The 19,199-nt window shown below is 44.0% G+C and overlaps 2 protein-coding genes across 3 annotated transcripts in view; one reads left to right on the forward strand and one right to left on the reverse strand.

The window, feature by feature from the left end:
* On the forward strand, nt 1–14,667 carry mosmo (modulator of smoothened). 2 transcript variants are annotated; one of them, XM_014178889.3, is made up of 3 exons: nt 1–865; nt 9,884–10,096; nt 11,110–14,667. In XM_014178889.3, exons 1-3 carry the CDS (start codon nt 751–753, stop codon nt 11,292–11,294), a joined length of 513 nt encoding a protein of 170 aa, XP_014034364.1. In that variant the 5' UTR covers nt 1–750; the 3' UTR covers nt 11,295–14,667.
* Nucleotides 14,666–19,199, reverse strand: part of tmem235b (transmembrane protein 235b) — a 16,867-nt gene continuing 12,333 nt past the window's right edge. The window contains exon 4 of the mRNA XM_045710413.2: nt 14,666–18,050. Within this exon, the coding sequence (XP_045566369.2) occupies nt 17,797–18,050 (254 nt within the window). The 3' untranslated portion in view covers nt 14,666–17,796. The remainder of the gene's footprint in view (nt 18,051–19,199) is intronic.

A 19,199-nucleotide genomic window follows, 5' to 3' on the forward strand; every position in this document is an offset into this window, starting at 1 on the left:
CAGAGAACAGCGAGTTTTGTTACCGCTGATTCCATTGAGCTGATTCCCCCTTCACTACATTGCTAGGCTACATTATAACCTCGAATGGATACATCTGACGGGCATTACAGGCTACATTATAACCTCGAATGGATACATCTGACGGGCATTACAGGAGGGACAAACAACGGTATTTCTATTGAAGGGAGTATTGGCAGATTATGAAATCTGACCATTGCATACAAGATATGTATTTTATGGAATTTTCATTTGTTTGCAATGAAGACATCTCAGATGGAGAAGATAAACGGACACAGGAAAGAAGCGGTATAATATGCACTCTTGCAAGCATCTCTTAAATAACATCATTTCGGCGAAAATTGTCGCGGAACTTTTGAGTTTTCCTTCAACTCATCTTTCAAATATATTTTCGGGACACCATAAGCTACCCTGTTGCAATACTGAGCTATGGTAGTGGGTGAAACAGTGGGCGTTCATAGCCAGGGCCATAGTCGATAGTTATAAGGCAATGAACGGAAACGGCTTTGCATAAATCCTACACCAGGACTGCCGCGTAAAGATGAGAGGCTTGCCCTTCAACCAAGAGGACGATGACAATACATCCACTGGGCATAACCAAAACATTGATATGGGACGTTGAAATCCATGCCTGAATCTCTTTTGTCCTATCTGCCCTTGGAGGGGGCGAGATAGAGGAGACTTTCCTCTTTGACTCAATATAAAGGAGAAGAGAGCATCCACGTCTGAGAAATGGATAAACTCACCGTCATATCAGGATGTCTCTTCCTAGCAGCAGATATCTTTGCTATCGCCAGTATTGCCAATCCGGACTGGATCAACACAGGAGATGCAGCTGGTAAGTTAGGTGAGCTCATTTAACTTAATTGACGTATTTACTTGACAGCCATGCACACACCATCTGTCTACCATTGGTGTCTAGGCTGCTACAGCTGACTGTCAATAATGTGCATTGACACACTATTCTTCTAGAAATTCACTTCACATTGGCCAAACCTTTTGAATCATTCTCTTTCCACTCTACTGCGTCAGTCACACTTTTCCAAATGTAACACTTTGGCATTGTGGTGTCCTTTCTCTTGACAGGTCAAGGGAGCTTCAGAATGTACTGAGGCCTCATCTAAGACCTTCTAAATGTTGTGTTACACTTATAGCATTCCTGCTCTCTTTCTCCCTACATCCACATCATCACTCTCCAAAAAAACAGCTGCTGATAAATGATCTGCCCTCTACTTTTCCACCCCAACATGCTCCTATACCCCATGTCCCTTCAAGGCATATATGCCTTCCTGTACCAGCTACCAACTCACCTCCGTTGACAAATAGTGTGTCAGACTGAGCGATGTGAAGTGAGTGCCACTTATCCAGCTATGCCCTTGGAGGTCTGTTCAGCTCTCCACTCACTCTCTGTCTGTTATATGCATCTGACACAGACGGAGGCATTTGTATTTAATCAACAGTCACCAGTCTGAGGACATGGTAAAGTGAAGTGCAGGAGTAAAGGTAGGCTACTGCTTTGTTGTTGTTGTACAGCTACAAAACAGGCTACTTGGAATGAGCTGGTGACCTTTAGCTACAGCTGTAGTCAGCAGATTGTAGTTCCATGCTGTGGCCTACTGCATAAACGACGGGGATAGGTGGCATTTCCCCCTTGTTGTTGTGCGGTAGGCACCAGGACAGAGATGTAACTTATTGAGTCCTGTGTTTAGATTTTAACGGTATCATTTGTGATCATACTTTTAATTTTTTTGTACATCATGTACACCGGGACAAAGAATTCAAACATAGGAAGGACCAAACTAGATATAATATCCCACTTCCCTCCCACAAGACCACCAACATCACATAATGAATCTGAGGTTTTAAAACATGGTTATAACAATGTTATAACTGTCTTATGTGCTCAGCACATTGAGAATTTGTACAAACCTGAAAATGTACAATTTATAGCCTACATTACACTGTTACAACAGGCCATTAGCATTCAGGTAGAACATACAATGCAAAGAAGGAACAGAAACAGGCTTGACTTGACTTCCCTTGTGATACTTCCTCCTTTCATCCCACACAACAGAGAAGGTATGAAATCAAGCAGGGTTAAAAGCCTTTTGTTCCAGCCTAATTTGCCTGCTAGTAATTACCAGGTGGAGAGAAGCATTGTTTGTAAATGGAGATGTGTGGAGTCTTTCCTGATGAGGTCTGCTGGGAGGTAGAATTCTTTCAGATGAAGCACTCACAACTCAATTATCAAGGAAATTGCCTTGACTGGAAGGCCCTGTTTGTGTATCTGAGGTCCAAACATATTGTTTTGTTCATGTGAAATGGATAAATGCATAGACCTAGTTGTTCCTGACAATTAAGTTCATTTGCCAGTCTAGTATTTTGGCAGCACCCAGATGTTGATGCTCATTGCTCACAGATAAACAGATGTTGATGCTCATTGCTCACAGATAAACAGATGTTGATGCTCATTGCTCACAGATAAACAGATGTTGATGCTCATTGCTCACAGATAAACAGATGTTGATGCTCATTGCTCACAGATAAACAGATGTTGACAATGACATCATCAGATTGGAAAATGTTATAATAAACCCAAAAGTCTCTCATCACCTGAACTTTATTCTGGAAAGTTAGCATTATGGTTTATTTGTTTACAGCAAACCTCTGTCCTCTCTAAGTAGTTATCCAGGAGGTGAAGCTTTGAACAAGTTTATAGAGGTGTGTGAGTTATACTAACGTGCCTCCTGGTTGTTATGCAGGTATTCTGTAGTGAAGTCTGTAGCAGCAGGGGGCTGCATGGGGAAGTGTTGACTAAATACAGACATTGGCCCACAATCACACGCAGTCACACACACCTCCCTGTGTCTCAAAGCCCTGGCTATCAGACAAGCCTGATGTGTTACACATCTAAAACAGTCCCAAGAATTAGAAATGGTCTCCAAGAGTGCCAAGGAACAAAAAGTAGCATTTAGATCATTGACAAGCTATGGAATGGGTGTGTAAGTTTGCTAGAGAGGAGGAAAATATTGTGTCATGATACAGGATATAGTTAGAATAATAGTAGAGAGAATGATTTATTTCAGCTTTTATTTATTTCATCACATTCCCAGTGGGTCAGAATTTTACGTACACTCAATTAGTATTTGGTAGCATTGCCTTTAAATTGTTTAACTTGGGTCAAACGTTTTGGGTAGCCTTCCACAAGCTTCCCACAATAAGTTGGGTGAATTTTGGCCCATTCCTCTTGACAGAGCTGGTGTAACTGAGTCAGGTTTGTAGCTTCCTTGTTCGCACACGCTTTTTCAGGTCTGCCCACAAATTTTCTATAGGATTGAGGTCAGGGCTTTGTGATGGCCACTCCAATACCTTGACTTTGTTGTCCTTAAGCCATTTTGCCACAACTTTGGAAGTATGCTTGGGGTCATTGTCCATTTGGAAGACCCATTTGCAACCAAGCTTTAACTTCCTGACTGATGTCTTGAGATGTTGCTCCAATATATCCACATCATTTTCCTTCCTCATTATGCCACAATATGATGCTGCCACCCCCGTACTTCACGATTTGGATGGTGTTCTTCAGCTTGCAAGCATCCCATATTGATGGTCATTATGGCCAAACAGTTCTATTTTTGTTCTATTTTTGATCAGACCAGAGGACCAAAAAGTACGATCTTTGTCCCCACGTGCAGTTGCAAACCATAGTCTGTCTTTTTTTATGGCGGTTTTGGAGCAGTGGCTTCTTCCTTGCTGAGAGGCCTTTTAAGTTATGTCGATATAGGACTCGTTTTACTGTGGATATAGATACTTTTGTACCTGTTTCCTCCAGCATCTTCATAAGGTCCTTTGCTGTTGTTCTGGGATTGATTTGCACTTTTCGCACCAAAGTACGTTCATCTCTAGGAGACAGAACGCGTCTCCTTCCTGAGCGGTATGACGGCTGCGTGGTCCCATGGTGTTTATACTTGCGTACTATTGTTTGTACAGATGAACGTGGTACCTTCAGGCGTTTGGAAATTGCTCCCAAGGATGAACCAGACTTGTGGAGGTCTACAAGATTTTTGGTGAGGTCTTGGCTGATTTCTTTTGATTTTCCCATGATGTCAAGCAAAGAGGCAGTGAGTTTGAAGGTAGGCCTTGAAATACATCCACATTGACTCAAATGATGTCAATTAGCCTATCAGAAGCTTCTAAAGCCATGACATTATTTTCTGGAATTTTCCAAGCTGTTTAAAGGCACAGTCAACTTAGTGTATGTAAACTTCTGACGCACTGGAATTATGATACAGTGAATTATAAGTGAAATAATCTGTCTGTAAACAATTGTTGGAAAAATTACAATTGTTGAAACAATTGTTGGAAAAATTAACCGACTTGCCAAACTATAGTTTGTTAACAAGAAATTTGTGGAGTGGTTTAAAAAATGAGTTTTAATGACTCCAACCCTAAACATATGTAAACTTCCGACTTCAACTGTATCTAAACTAATGAAAGGGTTTATCTTCAAAACAAACCAGCTAAAGTTAAAAAAACACCATTGATGGGAAGTTTTCCACTCAGATCTCTGTCCGGTACTATAACATGATCTGTATGATCTCATGATCTCTCCTATAACATGATCTCTGTACTATAACATGATCTGTATGATCTCATGATCTCTCCTATAACATGATCTCTGTACTATAACATGATCTGTATGATCTCATGATCTCTCCTATAACATGATCTCTGTACTATAACATGAGCTGTATCAGGGTTGTTCATATATCATTAGTCTTCCATTCATTTGTGATTCTGGTCATTGGGAAGCAAACTGGACCACTATAATGAATGAGGAAACATGACACATTAGTTTGGTTTAGTAATGATTAATTATATACATTAGGATGCCGTGTCCATAGCCATGGCATAACAGCTGTGGTCAACATTACATACATTTACAGTAGGCCAAAGTGTGTCTCGACATCACAGGTGGCTGGTGGCACCTTAATTAGGGAGGATGTTCTTATAGTAATGGCTGGAACTGAATAAATGGAATATAGAATACATCAAACAGATGCTTTCTGTGTTTGATAACATTCCATTCACTCCATTTAAGCCATTATTATGAGCCGTCCTCCCCTCAGGAGCCTCCTGTGCTTTACATACTGAACACCGAATGGCAAATCACTAAATTGCTATTACTAAGCCTCAGTGCTGGCATCTAAGGACAAAGTTCCAATCCTTGCCAGCATACTCACATCAAGGGCAGTATACTATGTCCTTAAACCTTTAAGGGATGCTCATCATATTGGTCCATACTCATTCTCTCCCTCCCCTCCCCTCTTTAGTGATGTACAGTATGTTCTTGTTTCAGAGCCATAATGGGGTATTTGTTAGTCTCAGCAGGACTGGACCGATCTGTCCAATTACTAAATTCATCTCCATCCATCTCTCTAATCCAATAGATAAAAAATGGTTGTGCCAAGGCCACTGTTCCTCTCTCTGCTATTTCTCCAGCCTTAGTTCCTCTCTCCTCTAACCTCTCTTTCTCCATCCTCTGTTCTTCTCTCCTCTAACCTCTCTTTCTCCATCCTCTGTTCCTCTCTCCGCTCGGTCCCGATCCTCTGTTCCTCTCTCCGCTCCGTCCTGAGCCTCTGTTCCTCTCTCCGCTCCGTCCCGAGCCTCTGTTCCTCTCTCCGCTCCGTCCCGATCCTCTGTTCCTCTCTCCGCTCCGCTCCGTCCCGAGCCTCTGTTCCTCTCCGTCCCGATCCTCTGTACCTTTCTCCGCTCAGTCCCGAGCCTCTGTTCCTCTCTCCGCTCCGTCCCGAGCCTCTGTTCCTCTCTCCGCTCCGTCCCGAGCCTCTGTTCCTCTCTCCGCTCCGCTCCGTCCCGAGCCTCTGGTCCTCTCTCCGCTCCATCCCGATCCTCTGTTCCTCTCTCCGCTCCGTCCCGAGCCTCTGTTCCTCTCTCCGCTCCGTCCCGATCCTCTGTTCCTCTCTCCGACTCCGTCCCGAGCCTCTGTTCCTCGCTCCGCTCCGTCCCGAGCCTCTGTTCCTCTCTCCGCTCCGTCCCGAGCCTCTGTTCCTCTCTCCGCTCCGTCCCGATCCTCTGTTCCTCTCTCCGCTCCGTCCCGAGCCTCTGTTCCTCTCTCCGCTCCGTCCCGAGCCTCTGTTCCTCTCTCCGCTCCGTCCCGAGCCTCTGTTCCTCTCTCCGCTCCGTCCCGAGCCTCTGTTCCTCTCTCTGCTCCGTCCCGAGCCTCTGTTCCTCTCTCCCCTCTGTCCCGAGCCTCTGTTCCTCTCTCCACTCCGTCCCGAGCCTCTGTTCCTCTCTCCGCTCCGTCCCGAGCCTCTGTTCCTCTCTCCGCTCCGTCCCGATCCTCTGTTCCTCTCTCCGCTCCGTCCCGAGCCTCTGTTCCTCTCTCCGCTCCGTCCCGATCCTCTGTTCCTCTCTCCGCTCCGCTCCGCTCCGTCCCGAGCCTCTGTTCCTCTCTCCGCTCCGTCCCGAGCCTCTGTTCCTCTCTCCGCTCCGTCCCGAGCCTCTGTTCCTCTCTCCGCTCCGTCCCGATCCTCTGTTCCTCTCTCCGCTCCGTCCCGATCCTCTGTTCCTCTCTCCGCTCCGTCCCGAGCCTCTGTTCTCGTCTCCGCTCTGTCCCGAGCCTCTGTTCCTCTCTCCGCTCCGTCCCAAGCCTCTGTTCCTCTCTCCGCTCCGTCCCGATCCTCTGTTCCTCTCTCCGCTCCGTCCCGAGCCTCTGTTCCTCTCTCCGCTCCGTCCCGAGCCTCTGTTCCTCTCTCCGCTCCGTCCCAAGCCTCTGTTCCTCTCTCCGCTCTGTCCCGAGCCTCTGTTCCTCTCTCCGCTCCGTCCCGAGCCTCTGTTCCTCTCTCCGCTCCGTCCCGATCCTCTGTTCCTCTCTCCGCTCCATCCCGATCCTCTGTTCCTCTCTCCGCTCCGTCCCGAGCCTCTGTTCTTGTCTCCGCTCTGTCCCGAGCCTCTGTTTCTCACACCGCTCCGTCCCGAGCCTCTGTTCCTCTCTCCGCTCCGTCCCGATCCTCTGTTCCTCTCTCCGCTCCGTACCGAGCCTCTGTTCCTCTCTCCGCTCCGTCCCGAGCCTCTGTTCCTCTCTCCGCTCCGTCCCGAGCCTCTGTTCCTCTCTCCGCTCCGTCCCGAGCCTCTGTTCCTCTCTCCGCTCCGTCCGAGCCTCTGTTCCTCTCTCCGCTCCGTCCCGAGCCTCTGTGCCTCTCTCCGCTCCGTCCCGAGCCTCTGTTCCTCTCTCCGCTCTGCCCGAGTCTCTGTTCCTCTCTCCGCTCCGTCCCGAGCCTCTGTTCCTCTCTCCGCTCCGTCCCGAGCCTCTGTTCCTCTCTCCGCTCCGTCCCGAGCCTCTGTTCCTCTCTCCGCTCCGTCCCGAGCCTCTGGAAGTCACAAGGTGCTGGCAAACTGCTCGCTTCATGAGAGACTTAGAGCGAGAAAAAATTATTTCATTTTACATTTCTCTCATAAAAATCTATACTGGTGAATTGTCCTTAATCGCTGACGAGGGGGTTGAGTGTTGCTGAGTTGACATACAGTGGCAAGAAAAAGTATGTGAACCATTTGTAATTACCTGGATTTCTGCATAAATTGGTCAATAAATTTGATCTGATCTTTAAGTCACAACAATAGATTAACACAGTTTGCTTAAACTAATAACACACAATCAATCATACGTTTTCATGTCTTTATAGAACACACCGTGTAAACATTCACAGTGCAGGGTGGAAAAAGTATGTGAACCCTTGGATTGATTAACTGGTTGACCCTCCTTTGGCAGCAATAAACTCAACCAAACGTTTTCTGTAGTTGCGGATCAGACCTGTACAACGGTCAGGTGGAATTTTGGACCGTTCATCTTTACAAAACTGTTTCAGTTCAGCAATATTCTTAGGATGTCTGGTGTGAACCGCTCTCGAGGTCATGCCAGAGCATTATAAATCGGGTTGAGGTCAGGACTCTGACTGGGCCACTCCAGAAGGCGTATTTTCTTCTGTTGAAGCCGTTCTGTTGTTGATTTTACTTTTACTTACTGTGTTTTGCGTCGTTGCCCTGTTGCATCACCTAACTTCTGTTGAGCGTAAATTGGCGGACAGATAGCCTTACATTCTCCTGCAAAATGAATTTCATTCATTTTTCCGTCGATGATAGCAAGCTGTCCAGGCCCTGAGGCAGCAAAGCAGCCCCAAACCATGATGCTCACTCCACCATACTTTACAGTTGGGATGAGGTTTTGATGGCAGTGTGCTGTGCCATTTTATCCCAACACATAGTGATGTGTGCTCCTTCCAAACAACTCAAGTTGTTTCATCTGTCCACAGAATATTTTTGCCAGAAGCGCTGTGGAACATCCAGGTGCTCTTTTGCAAAATTCAGACGTGCAGCAATGTTTTTTTTGGACAGCAGTGGCTTCTTCCGTGGCGTCCTCCCATGAACACCATTCTTGTTTAGTGTTTTAGGTATCGTAGTCTCGTCAACAGAGATGCTAGCATGTTTTATAGATTTCTGTAAGTCTTTAGGATTCTTCTTAACCTCATTGAGCATTATGCGCTATGCTCTTGCAGTCATCTTTGCAGGACGGTCACTCCTAGGGAGAGTAGCAACAGTGGACAGATGAACATCCAGGCTTTTAGAGATACTTTTGTAACCCTTTCCAGCTTTATGCAAGCCAACAATTCTTCTTAATCTTAGGTCTTCTGAGATCTCTTTTGTTCGAGGCATGGTTCACATCAGGCAATGCTTCTTGTGAATAGCAAACTCACATTTTGTAAGTGTTTTGTATAGGGCAGGACAGCTCTAACCAACGTCTCCAATCTCGCCTCATTGATTGGACTCCAGATCAGCTGACTCCTGACTCCAATTAGCTTTTGGAGAAGTCATTAGCCTAGAGGTTCACATACTTTTTCTAACCTACACTGTGAATGTTTAAATGATGTATTCAATATAGACACGAAAAATCCAATAATATGTGTGTTATTAGTTTAACACACTGTGTTTGTCTATTTTGGGGACTAAGATGAAGATCAGATCAAATTTTATGACCAATTTATTCAGAAATCCAGGTAATTCCAAAGGGTTCACATACTTTTTCTTGACACTGTATTCTGTGTTGGGTCAGGGACAGACAGGAAGGGTGGAGTTCGTATATGATCATGTTGTTGTCGAAAGCGTTATGTCTTCAGCAGGCCTAACTAACTGACATAATTGGACCCACCAGGCTTTGGGGCAGGAGAGGAGAGGCAGTTTGGCAGTGAGTTACTTTCTGATGTAAGGCCTCTCTTCACTCTCTCTTTTCTCTCTCTCCTTTATCTCATCTCTCTCTGTGGTGTCAGGGGCTCTGGTCCTGAGCCATCTGAGTCTTAGGCCATTGATTGATTCCTCAGGGACCCCTGGCATTGGTTCAGGGCCTAGGAGTCCCACTCTTCAGCCTTGTTATTATACCAACCCTCCTTGAGCTGTACTTTGTGTGGTCACAGGGGACTGGAAGTGGAAACCGGTGTCACCAGGGAGGTCATTAGTCCAGACGTGATGTAATGCCGTCATGCCTCATACAGATCTTAGCTTATCTAATGGGGACACCATCACCAGATGAGGGATATTTCATAACTGATGCAATCTGCTGCTATGGGTTATGCTTCTTCTAATAAAACAATGTGTACATCTTGTGGTGGGACAGCACAGTTGACCAGCGAGAGTATGCTCTGTGTGTGATGAAAGATACTCTCCCTCTGTGTGTCTATGTGATTAAGCACTCTCTCTGTAGGTGCTCTGACAGCGGGACTGCTGGTCATGTGTGATCTAACCCTGACTGATCTGTCTCTCTCTCTCTCTCTCTCTCTCTCTCTGTCTCTGTCTCTAGGTTCCCTGACGGTAGGCCTGGTGCGGCAGTGCCAGACCATCCACGGACGTGACCGGACCTGTATCCCCCCGCGGCTGCCCCCAGAGTGGGTCACCACCCTCTTCTTCATCATCCTGGGCATCATCTCCCTCACGGTGACCTGCGGCCTGCTAGTGTTATCACACTGGTACCGTGAAGCCACTCGTTACGCCCGCTGGATTGCCTTCACTGGGAGTATGTTTCATTTTGACTTATTTAACGGTTATTCAACCAGGCAGGTCAATGGAGAACCAGTTCTTGTTTACAGTGACGGCAAAGAGACAAAAACCACAATATGATAAATACAGAAACATAGCCAACACTAAGTCACCCTTTCATTCATGAGTGGGGCCAGACATAATCCCCCATTATCCCCTATGTGGGCTCTGGTTAAAGTCGTACAGACTAGGGAATAGGCCAGGGTCATTTGAGGCATAACCATTAGTTGGCCTACAGCTTCAAAGCACCTTAAGATTGTTGTTATATCACTAATGGATGTTAGCGAATTGATTTGAGATGAATGTCACTTGGGTTTCATTTTAGGAAAAGCTTTTGTGTGGAAACTGTGGCTGTGCTGAGTGGCTCCTTGAACACGTAGGCTACAGTAAATGGGTCTGGTGCTATTTTAAGAGGGAAAGAGACCATGGGGCTGCTATTAGCAGACCTAAAACCAGTAGGAGGGATTTTAGTGGTCCAAGGGATATGACGAAATAACATTCTTTGTTATTATTATACTTCGAGAGGTTATTTTAGCTGAATCATTATTGGGCAAAAATAACCTTGAGGTATAATAATTAAGTAATGACAATGTAATATGACAATGTAAATTGATTTTGTTGAGCGCTCAGGTGTAAAGATATATATATATATATATATTTAAAATCTATGGTCTATTTTGATATAAGAGTTGTGAGTTATGTCTGAATTAGTTTATTCTGGGAGTTATTGATCATAATGACTAGACATAACTGTGTGATTTTAGGTATTCAGACTAGTCACACTACATGATAAGCTGATATACAGTATGTCACTTAGATCAGGCTTCAGTGCCCATGAAAACGCAATGTAGAATTTAGCCTGACGTTGTTTACACTGATGCTGCCTATTTTTTCAATGTTGTAAGAGATATTGCTCCCTAAATTCTATGCAGTGTGAATAGTGTTTTTAAGACGACTGTGTTTGTAAAATGTTTTCTCTCTCCTCCACAGTGATCCTGTTTTGTATGGCGGCTCTGATATTTCCTATAGGATTTTACATCGATGAGGTCGGGGGTCAACCTTATAAACTACCCAACAACACTGTGGTGGGGTCCTCATATGTACTCTTTGTTCTATCTATATTTTTCACTATAGTGGGACTGCTGTTTGCAGGAAAGGTCTGCCTGCCTGGGTGACATATTGGACACTTAAGTGTCCCGCTTGCGTCGCCTCATTAGCTAGCTTTTGAGGTGGCGCGATCGGTTAAGACGCTTGAGGAGGGCGCTACATGTGTTTGTAAGGCAGACGTCCTGAGTTCACGCCAGGCACGGGCCGAATCGGGAGGAAGTGGTACTGGCTAAGCAAGCAGCGTGACATCCTTTACACTAAGAGAAACGCCTTCGGAGGTATTTGCTAGACCTGACGTTTGAAAATGGATGCCTGGAAGGGAAAAAGAGGAACTGTGAGAAACACTTTCTCTGTGTTTGTGGAACTCTCTAATGCACCTTTGGATGACAGGTGTTCTCTACAGCCCCTAGCCCTGGTCCTATAGGACAGGTAGTAGGCACTAGTCTGTCTGTGGTCATAGAAATGGACACAGATCAGTGAACACAGAAGTTTTGTTCCACGAATAGAGTGCCTTTTCGGGTAGTGTTAACTTTTTATTTCACCTAATTTTAACATTTTGTCATAAAAAGCACGTTTTAACATCATAACAAACATGTTTTTCCAACTCCTTTTGAAAAAAAAATATTTTAAAAAGGAATCATTTCACCATATTTAAACGAGAGTTCAGTTGACGTAACAGGGTTGACCTTAAACCTGAGGGACATGAATCACTAATCAAATGAAATAAATAATACATCTTCAGAAATCACTTTGTCAAAGCAACAAATGTTATTAGGGCTTTACATTGGTTGTGAACACTTGGGGAAAGTTGGGGATGTTAAGTGGGTTAAAATCTTTAAGTCGGACCAACATGACATTGGACATGCCACAATTATCACAACTCAGGATAAGACCCAGATGCACAGTTCGAATCACAGATGTTTATTAACAAAACCTGGCAGGCAGACGACAGGTCAAGGGCAGGCAGAGGTCAGTAATCCAGGGCAGAGCCGGTAAGGTACAGAACGGCAGGCAGGGTCAGGGCAGGCAGAGAGGTCAAAACTGGAAAAACAAGAAAAACGGGGTAGAGAGAGAGAAACAGGAGTATGGGAAAAACACGTTGGTAGGCTTGACGAGACAAGACGCACTGGCAACAGACAAACAGAAAACACAGGTATAAATGCACAGGGGATAATGGGGAAGATGGGCGACACCTGGAGGGGCTGGATACAAGCACAAGACAGGTGAAACAGATCAGGATGTGACAAAAATTGGGATTTTCTGAGAAAACCAATGTATTTTAATTTAAAACACACTACAAATATTTTTTTTTAAATGTTTAGTTAGAGCGTAGATGTATGCCTTCAGAAAGTATTCATACCCCTTGATTTATTCCATATTTTGTTGTTGCATACAGCCTGAATTCAAAATGTATACACACAATAGCCCATAATGACGAAGTGAAAACATGTTTTTAGATTTTTTTTCAAATTCATAGAAAATGTCATACAGAAATACATATTTTACAGAAGTATTCACACACCTGAGTCAATACTTTCTGGAAGCACCTTTGGCAGCTGTGACTCTTTCTGGGTAAGTCTCTAAGAGCTTGCCACACCTGGATCGTGCAACATTTTCCCATTATTCTTTCGAAAATTCTTTAAGCTCAGTCAAATTGGTTCTTGACACATCATACTAAAATGAGTGTCTCGGATTTACGTAAAGAACAATACAAAATGTTCTGAGACCAGGTTGGTTATAGAGCAGCAAAGCACAGCTCAGAGCCAGCGACTGGCAAGCATGGACACGGTTGGGCTGCTGAGAAGGTTACCTCTCTCTCCCACTGGCCCATTGTTGATAAAGGTCAAGCAGCAGTCATTCAAAAGCCTTTCTGCTCTGACCTTCCCTCCACGCACAGCGCACCACAACCACTGCTATTATCAGCCCTGCGGAACACTTAAATCTTGGATTATTATTTTTGTTGTGTTCTGTATGTAGGCTGCTGTGTCCTTGCCTGGGATTAATTCCATTTGCGTTTTGCCAGCTATGCACCTTTTAAAAGCTTATTTATTTCAGCGTCCACAGAGATCACATTCACAGTAAGCACGGCATAGGTCTGCTCAATCAGAAATGACCTTTAAAATATAAAGCGTGCTATAACGCAGATAAACTGCTGATTGGATTGAATCCAGGCCCTTGTCTTTTTCTTTGCTTGTGGCAGGGCCACTTCTGATTTGAGCCCCACTTGTTTAACAACCATTTTTGCTGTTGCCTGTTTTGCATGTTATTTTGGCATTAATACGTGTCACATATCAGTTTGCAATGTAAAAAAAAAAAAAAAAATGGAGTTAATAACGCCACATACACACATGGTCTCTTTATTGTTTTCTTGAGTAAGGTAGCTCCAAATGCAGGTGTTTCAGCCTAGCTCAGTGTTTCCTGTGGTGGTAGTGCAGCCAGCGGAAAATAAAGAGAGTAGGGGTTTGTAATGTTTGCTAGTTGCGCCGTGATTGGCTCAGTGTTCTGTCACTCATGGGAACACTACGTCGCCGCAAAATCTGAATAGGAGAGCTCGAAAATTCAAGTCCCTTGGGTGCTGGGAATCCGTGGCTAACTGCAAGTGTTGCAAAGCAATCACTAGCCTGCTATTCAGTGGAGAGGGTATGTGGTCCATGTCTGGGTTTAAGGGTCTCTTTTACAAGCTTAAAATGATAAACATGCAACACCATGGGCCAGAAAAGGTTGAATACATTGGCCATGCTGTTAATCCAGCATGACTTCTGCCACATTCAAAACAACTGGGAAGATGCGTTTTGAACGGTCATCCAACTCGGAATTCCAAGTCAGGAACTCTGGCTTCTTTCTAGAGCTCCAACCTGAAGATCACTGATGTTATGATTCAACCTTGTTTTTTTTCTCCGAGTTCCCAGTTGTCTTGAAAACCCCATAAATCCAGAGAATGACAGGTTTTGATGACAAAATTTGCCCACAAGAAAGACCGCCAAGGCCACCTTCCTGTTCAAGTAAGCACAGCACAACAAAGTGAGTCCAAAAATGTATTGTATGCTGCTGAATAAATTATGTAAGATGCCAGGAAGATATATATGTACACTGTAGCAAAGAAAGTAATACTAAGTGTATGTTGTGTAGTAAACTGTTAGTAGCCCATGTGCCTCACCCTAATAATTTGGTCCCTTTCCCCCTCATAACTTAGCCTACTGTTCTGACTTGGTGGTGCACATGTAGCCTATAGCCTGTTCTAGAGAAATTCCATCATCGAATATTGTAAGAGTTTTCAGTTTCTGCTTATATGCCCCCTTTATTCCATTTATTTATCCTACAGTTCTGACTTGGTGTACAGGGAGAATACTGTAAGAACGGCCCATGTTCTGAATTCTGTCACTGTACATTTCAAAAGTGCTGAACAAATTGTTATATTGACTACGTCCGTTTTAGCATGCTCATTTGGTATTTTATTATGATCCCCATTAGCTGTTGCAAAAGCAACTGCTACTCTTCCTGGGGTCCACACAAAACATGACATAATACAGAACATTAATAGACAAGAACAGCTCAAAGACAGAACTACAGTTGAAGTCGGAAGTTTACATACGCCTTAGCCAACTACATTTAAACTTAGTTTTTCACAATTCCTGACATTTAATCCTAGTAAAAATTCTGTCTTAGGTCAGTTAGGATCACCACTTTATTTTAAGAATGTGAAATGTCAGAATAGTAGAGAGAATTATTTATTTCAGCTTTTATTTCTTTCATCACATTCAAAGTGGGTCAGAAGTTTACATACACTCAATTAGTACATTTACATTTACGTCATTAGTATTTGGTAGCATTGCCTTTAAATTGTTTAACTTGGGTCAAACGTTGCCGGTAGCCTTCCACAAGCTTCCCACAATAAGTTGGGTGAATTTTGGCCCATTCCTCCTGACAGAGCTGGTGTAACTGAGTCAGGTTTGTAGGCCTCCTTGCTCGCGCATGCTTTTTCAGTTCTGCCCACAAATTTTCTATAGGATTGAGGTCAGGGCTATGTGATGGCCACTCCAATACCTTGACTTTGTTGTCCTTAAGCCATTTTGCCACAACTTTGGAAGTATGCTTGGGGTCATTCTCCATTTGGAAGACCCATTTGCGACCAAGCTTTAACTGACTGATGTCTTGAGATATTGCTTCAATATATCCACATAATTTTCCTTGCTCATGATGCCATCTATTTTGTTTAGTGCACCAGTCCCTCCTGCAACAAAGCACACCCACAACATGATGCTGCCACCCCTGTGCTTCACGGTTGGGATGGTATTCTTCGGTTTGCAAGCCTCCTCCTTTTTCCTCCAAATATAACAATGGTCATTATGGCCAAACAGTTCTATTTTTGTTTTATCAGACCAGAGGACATTTCTCCAAAAAGTACAATCTTTGTCCCCATGTGCAGTTGCAAACCATAGTATGGCTTTTTTATGCCGGTTTCGGAGCAGTGGCTTCTTCCTTGCTGAGCGGCCTTTTAGGTTATGTCGATATAGGACTCGTTTTACTGTGGATATAGATACTTTTGTACCTGTTTCCTCCAGCATCTTCACAAGATCCTTTGCTGTTGTTCTGGGATTGATTTGCACTTTTCACACCAAAGTACGTTCATCTCTAGGAGACAGAACGCGTCTCCTTCCTGAGCGGTATGACGGCTGCGTGGTCCCATGGTGTTTATACTTGCATACTATTGTTTGTACAGGTGAACGTGGTACCTTCAGGCATTTGGAAATTGCTCCCAAGGATGAACCAGACTTGTGGTCTACAATTATTTTCTGAGGTCTTGGCTAATTTCTTTTGATTTTCCCATGATGTCAAGCAAAGAGGCACTGAGTTTGAAGGTAGGCCTTGAAATACATCCACAGGGACACCTCCAATTGACTCAAATTATGTCAATTAGCCTATCAGAAGCTTCTAAAGCCATGACATCATTTTCTGGAATTTTCCAAGCTGTTTAAAGGCACAGTCAACTTAGTGTATGTAAACTTCTGACCCACTGGAATTGTGATACAGTGAATTTTGAGTGGAATAATCTCTCTGTCTGTAAACAATTGTTGGTAAAAATGACTTGTGTCATGCACAAAGTAGATGTCCTAACCGACTTGCCAAAACTATAGTTTGTTAACAAGAAATTTGTGTAGTGGTTGAAAAACAAGTTTTAATGACTCCAACCTAAGTGTACGTAAACTTGACTTCAACTGTACATACATTTCTTAAAAAGGTACACGTAGCCTACATATCAATGCATACACACAAACTATCTAGGTCAAATAGGGGAGAGGCGTTGTGTTGTGAGGTGTTGCTTTATCTGTTTTAAAAAAAAAAAAACAGGTTTGCTGTTTATTTAAGCAATATGAGATGGAACGGAGTTCCATGCAATAATGGCTCTATATAATACTGTACGCTTTCTTGAATTTGTTCTGGATTTGGGGACTGTGAAAAGACCCCTGGTGGCATGTCTGGTGGGGTAAGTGTGTGTCAGAGCTGTGTGTATGTTGACTATGCAAACAATTGGGGATTTTCAACACATTAATGTTTCTTATTAAAAGAAGTGATGCAGTCAGTCTCTCCTCAACTCTTAGCTAAGAGAGACTGACATGCATAGTATTTATATCAGGCCTCTGATTACAAGGAAGAGGAGGTCTTTCCTTGCAGCACTGGACCACACGACTGGACAATAATCAAGATTAGACTAAACTAGAGCCTGCAGAACTTGCTTTTTGGAGTGTGGTGTCAAAAAAGCAGAGCATCTCTTTATTACAGACAGACCTCTCCCCATCTTTACAACCATTGAATCTATATGTTTTGACCATGACAGCTTACAATCTAAGGTAACGCCAAGTAATTTAGTCTCCTAATTTCTTAATCAAAATTACAGATGGCCTCTTATCCACTCATCACTTTTTAATGCCATAGTTTGTACATCTCAATTGACAGTAGAAATCACATTTGTTGAGGCAAGTCAGCCATATCAGCTATGTTTTTTAAAACAGGCAGTAAATGAGGCTGAATTAACTGTTTTGCTGCCAGACAAGGCTCCGCTGATAGCCAGGTGTAGCAGTGGTAAGGATTCACTTGAGATGCACCCTGAGTCTGCTCTGAGTATTTCTACTATGGCTTTTGCTTTGAGTACATCCACTCATGATACATACTTCTTTCCTATTACCCTTCACTTGTCAATGTTCTAAAATGACACCCCTTGACCGCTAACAGCCATTCAGAGTGACTTGTGGTTGAGGCCCGTAGTTCTAGTACATTTCATTTCTCATCCTATAGGACCACAATAATACAATTTGGTATTTGGGGGCATTTGTCAATTGAAATGTAGTGACTTATCACACCAAAAGATGGCACTAAATCTCAACTGTTTTGCCCATAGACTAAACCACATATGGCATTTTGGATGAAAAAAAAAAAATACTTAAAGAACAATTTTTCCAGAGGGAACTTAATTTGTGGTGCCAGATAGGCACATATACAAATAATTAGAAAATTCAAGGTACAGTTCTGGGCCAGTTGGTTATCCAGTTCTTGTGACATCTGCCTCTTGGGTTAGGTTACAACATGGAGAGGCCAGCCGTGGCCTTGTGGTCCGTGCTGCAGGGTGGCTAGGCGTGCAGCTAGCAGCAGCAGCAGGCCAGTGATGACCTCCAGGCAGAAGGAGAGCCAGGCCAGGGCGAGGGACCAGCCGAAAGAGGTGCTGACCACCTGGGCCAAACGCTCAGCCCCCACCAGCCTCTCAGTCTCAGCCAGCGCCTGTTGGGAGTAACTGATGTACAGGCTGACACCAGAGAGGGTCAGAACACCTGAGAAAACACACACACACACGCGTAATTGATGTAGCTGGGGCTCACTTTGAAGCGTGTCAGCAAACCTGGGGAGACAATAACAGGAAGTCATTGCTAATATACCAAATGCACACACAAGCAGTTGGAGAGGGAGAATAAACATTATTTTCACGTAAGCACAAGTATGTACAAGTGCTTACACAGTACACTTGGCTTGGAGAGAAGGATCACCTGAAAGGCGGTAGCAATGGAGGACAAAGACACCACAGTCACTTCGACAGCTTCTTACACATAAAAGCGTAGGATCAAAAGGACAGTCAGCGAAAGAGAGGAACACTTGAATGTTGTATTTTGTTTTATCTTTACAACCCACATATCACAATGAGAGAAACAAGAAGTAGACTGAAGCATGCACCATCTGATGATATCGGAGTTTAAGAGCCATCAGAGTCCTGTTATGTTGCCATGGAGGAAAATCCTGTCTTTGGTTCCGGCGGATTAGGAAAAGTCAATAAACTATAACGTCTTTGTATCCAGCTCCCTGCACCCAGCAGCCCAAATCACCACATATTGCTGGCAGGAGGGCTAGGTGGGCATAATTTTAATTTATCCCTATGTCACCCAAGGGTGTCAAGAGCTGAGAGGGAGGAAGGAGTGTGAGTGAGTGAGTTATTATTGAGTTGACCTACAATCCTCAAATGGACCATCAGAGACCCTTACTTTTCCCTCAGACTCCATCTACACTGGACTGACTGGCGACTAATACAAAGATACTCATAAAATTCCAGAAAACCATAGAGCCATCATGCCAGGAACATTAGAAAGAACATCAGAGGCAATTACAGAGGGCTTATTCACACAGGACTGAAATATTAAAAGTGATCCGAATGACTTACAATGAGAAAACCAGAGACAGCACCACAGGGAGTATAATCAACTACCTATCAGCCTGCTCAATGATTGGTGGATATGATTGCTGGCTACGACAGAGACAACGTTTGTTAGCAAAAATGAACAGGAAGTTGAAATAAACAAGTTCTGGAAATTCCCTATTGACACTGAACTCAGATGACAGAGGCTCACCTCGTAAGAGACTGCTCCTGATTACTTCCGAGCTGTGGTAGCCTTGTGGTTCGTACGAGGCTAGAGCTGTGGTAGCCTTGTGGT

Source organism: Salmo salar, chromosome 28 (assembly GCF_965601325.2).
Source record: "Salmo salar chromosome 28, fSalSal1, whole genome shotgun sequence".
NCBI classification, from domain to species: domain Eukaryota; kingdom Metazoa; phylum Chordata; class Actinopteri; order Salmoniformes; family Salmonidae; genus Salmo; species Salmo salar.

Bases quoted from the DNA above. Each gene is read 5' to 3' on its own strand.
- mosmo (XM_014178889.3), top strand. From the start codon at position 751: ATGGATAAACTCACCGTCATATCAGGATGTCTCTTCCTAGCAGCAGAT. The intron at 866-9,883 runs GTGAGCTCATTT...CTCTGTCTCTAG, and splicing joins AGATGCAGCTGGTAAGTTAG to GTTCCCTGACGGTAGGCCTG. The intron at 10,097-11,109 runs GTATGTTTCATT...TCTCCTCCACAG, and splicing joins CTGGATTGCCTTCACTGGGA to TGATCCTGTTTTGTATGGCG.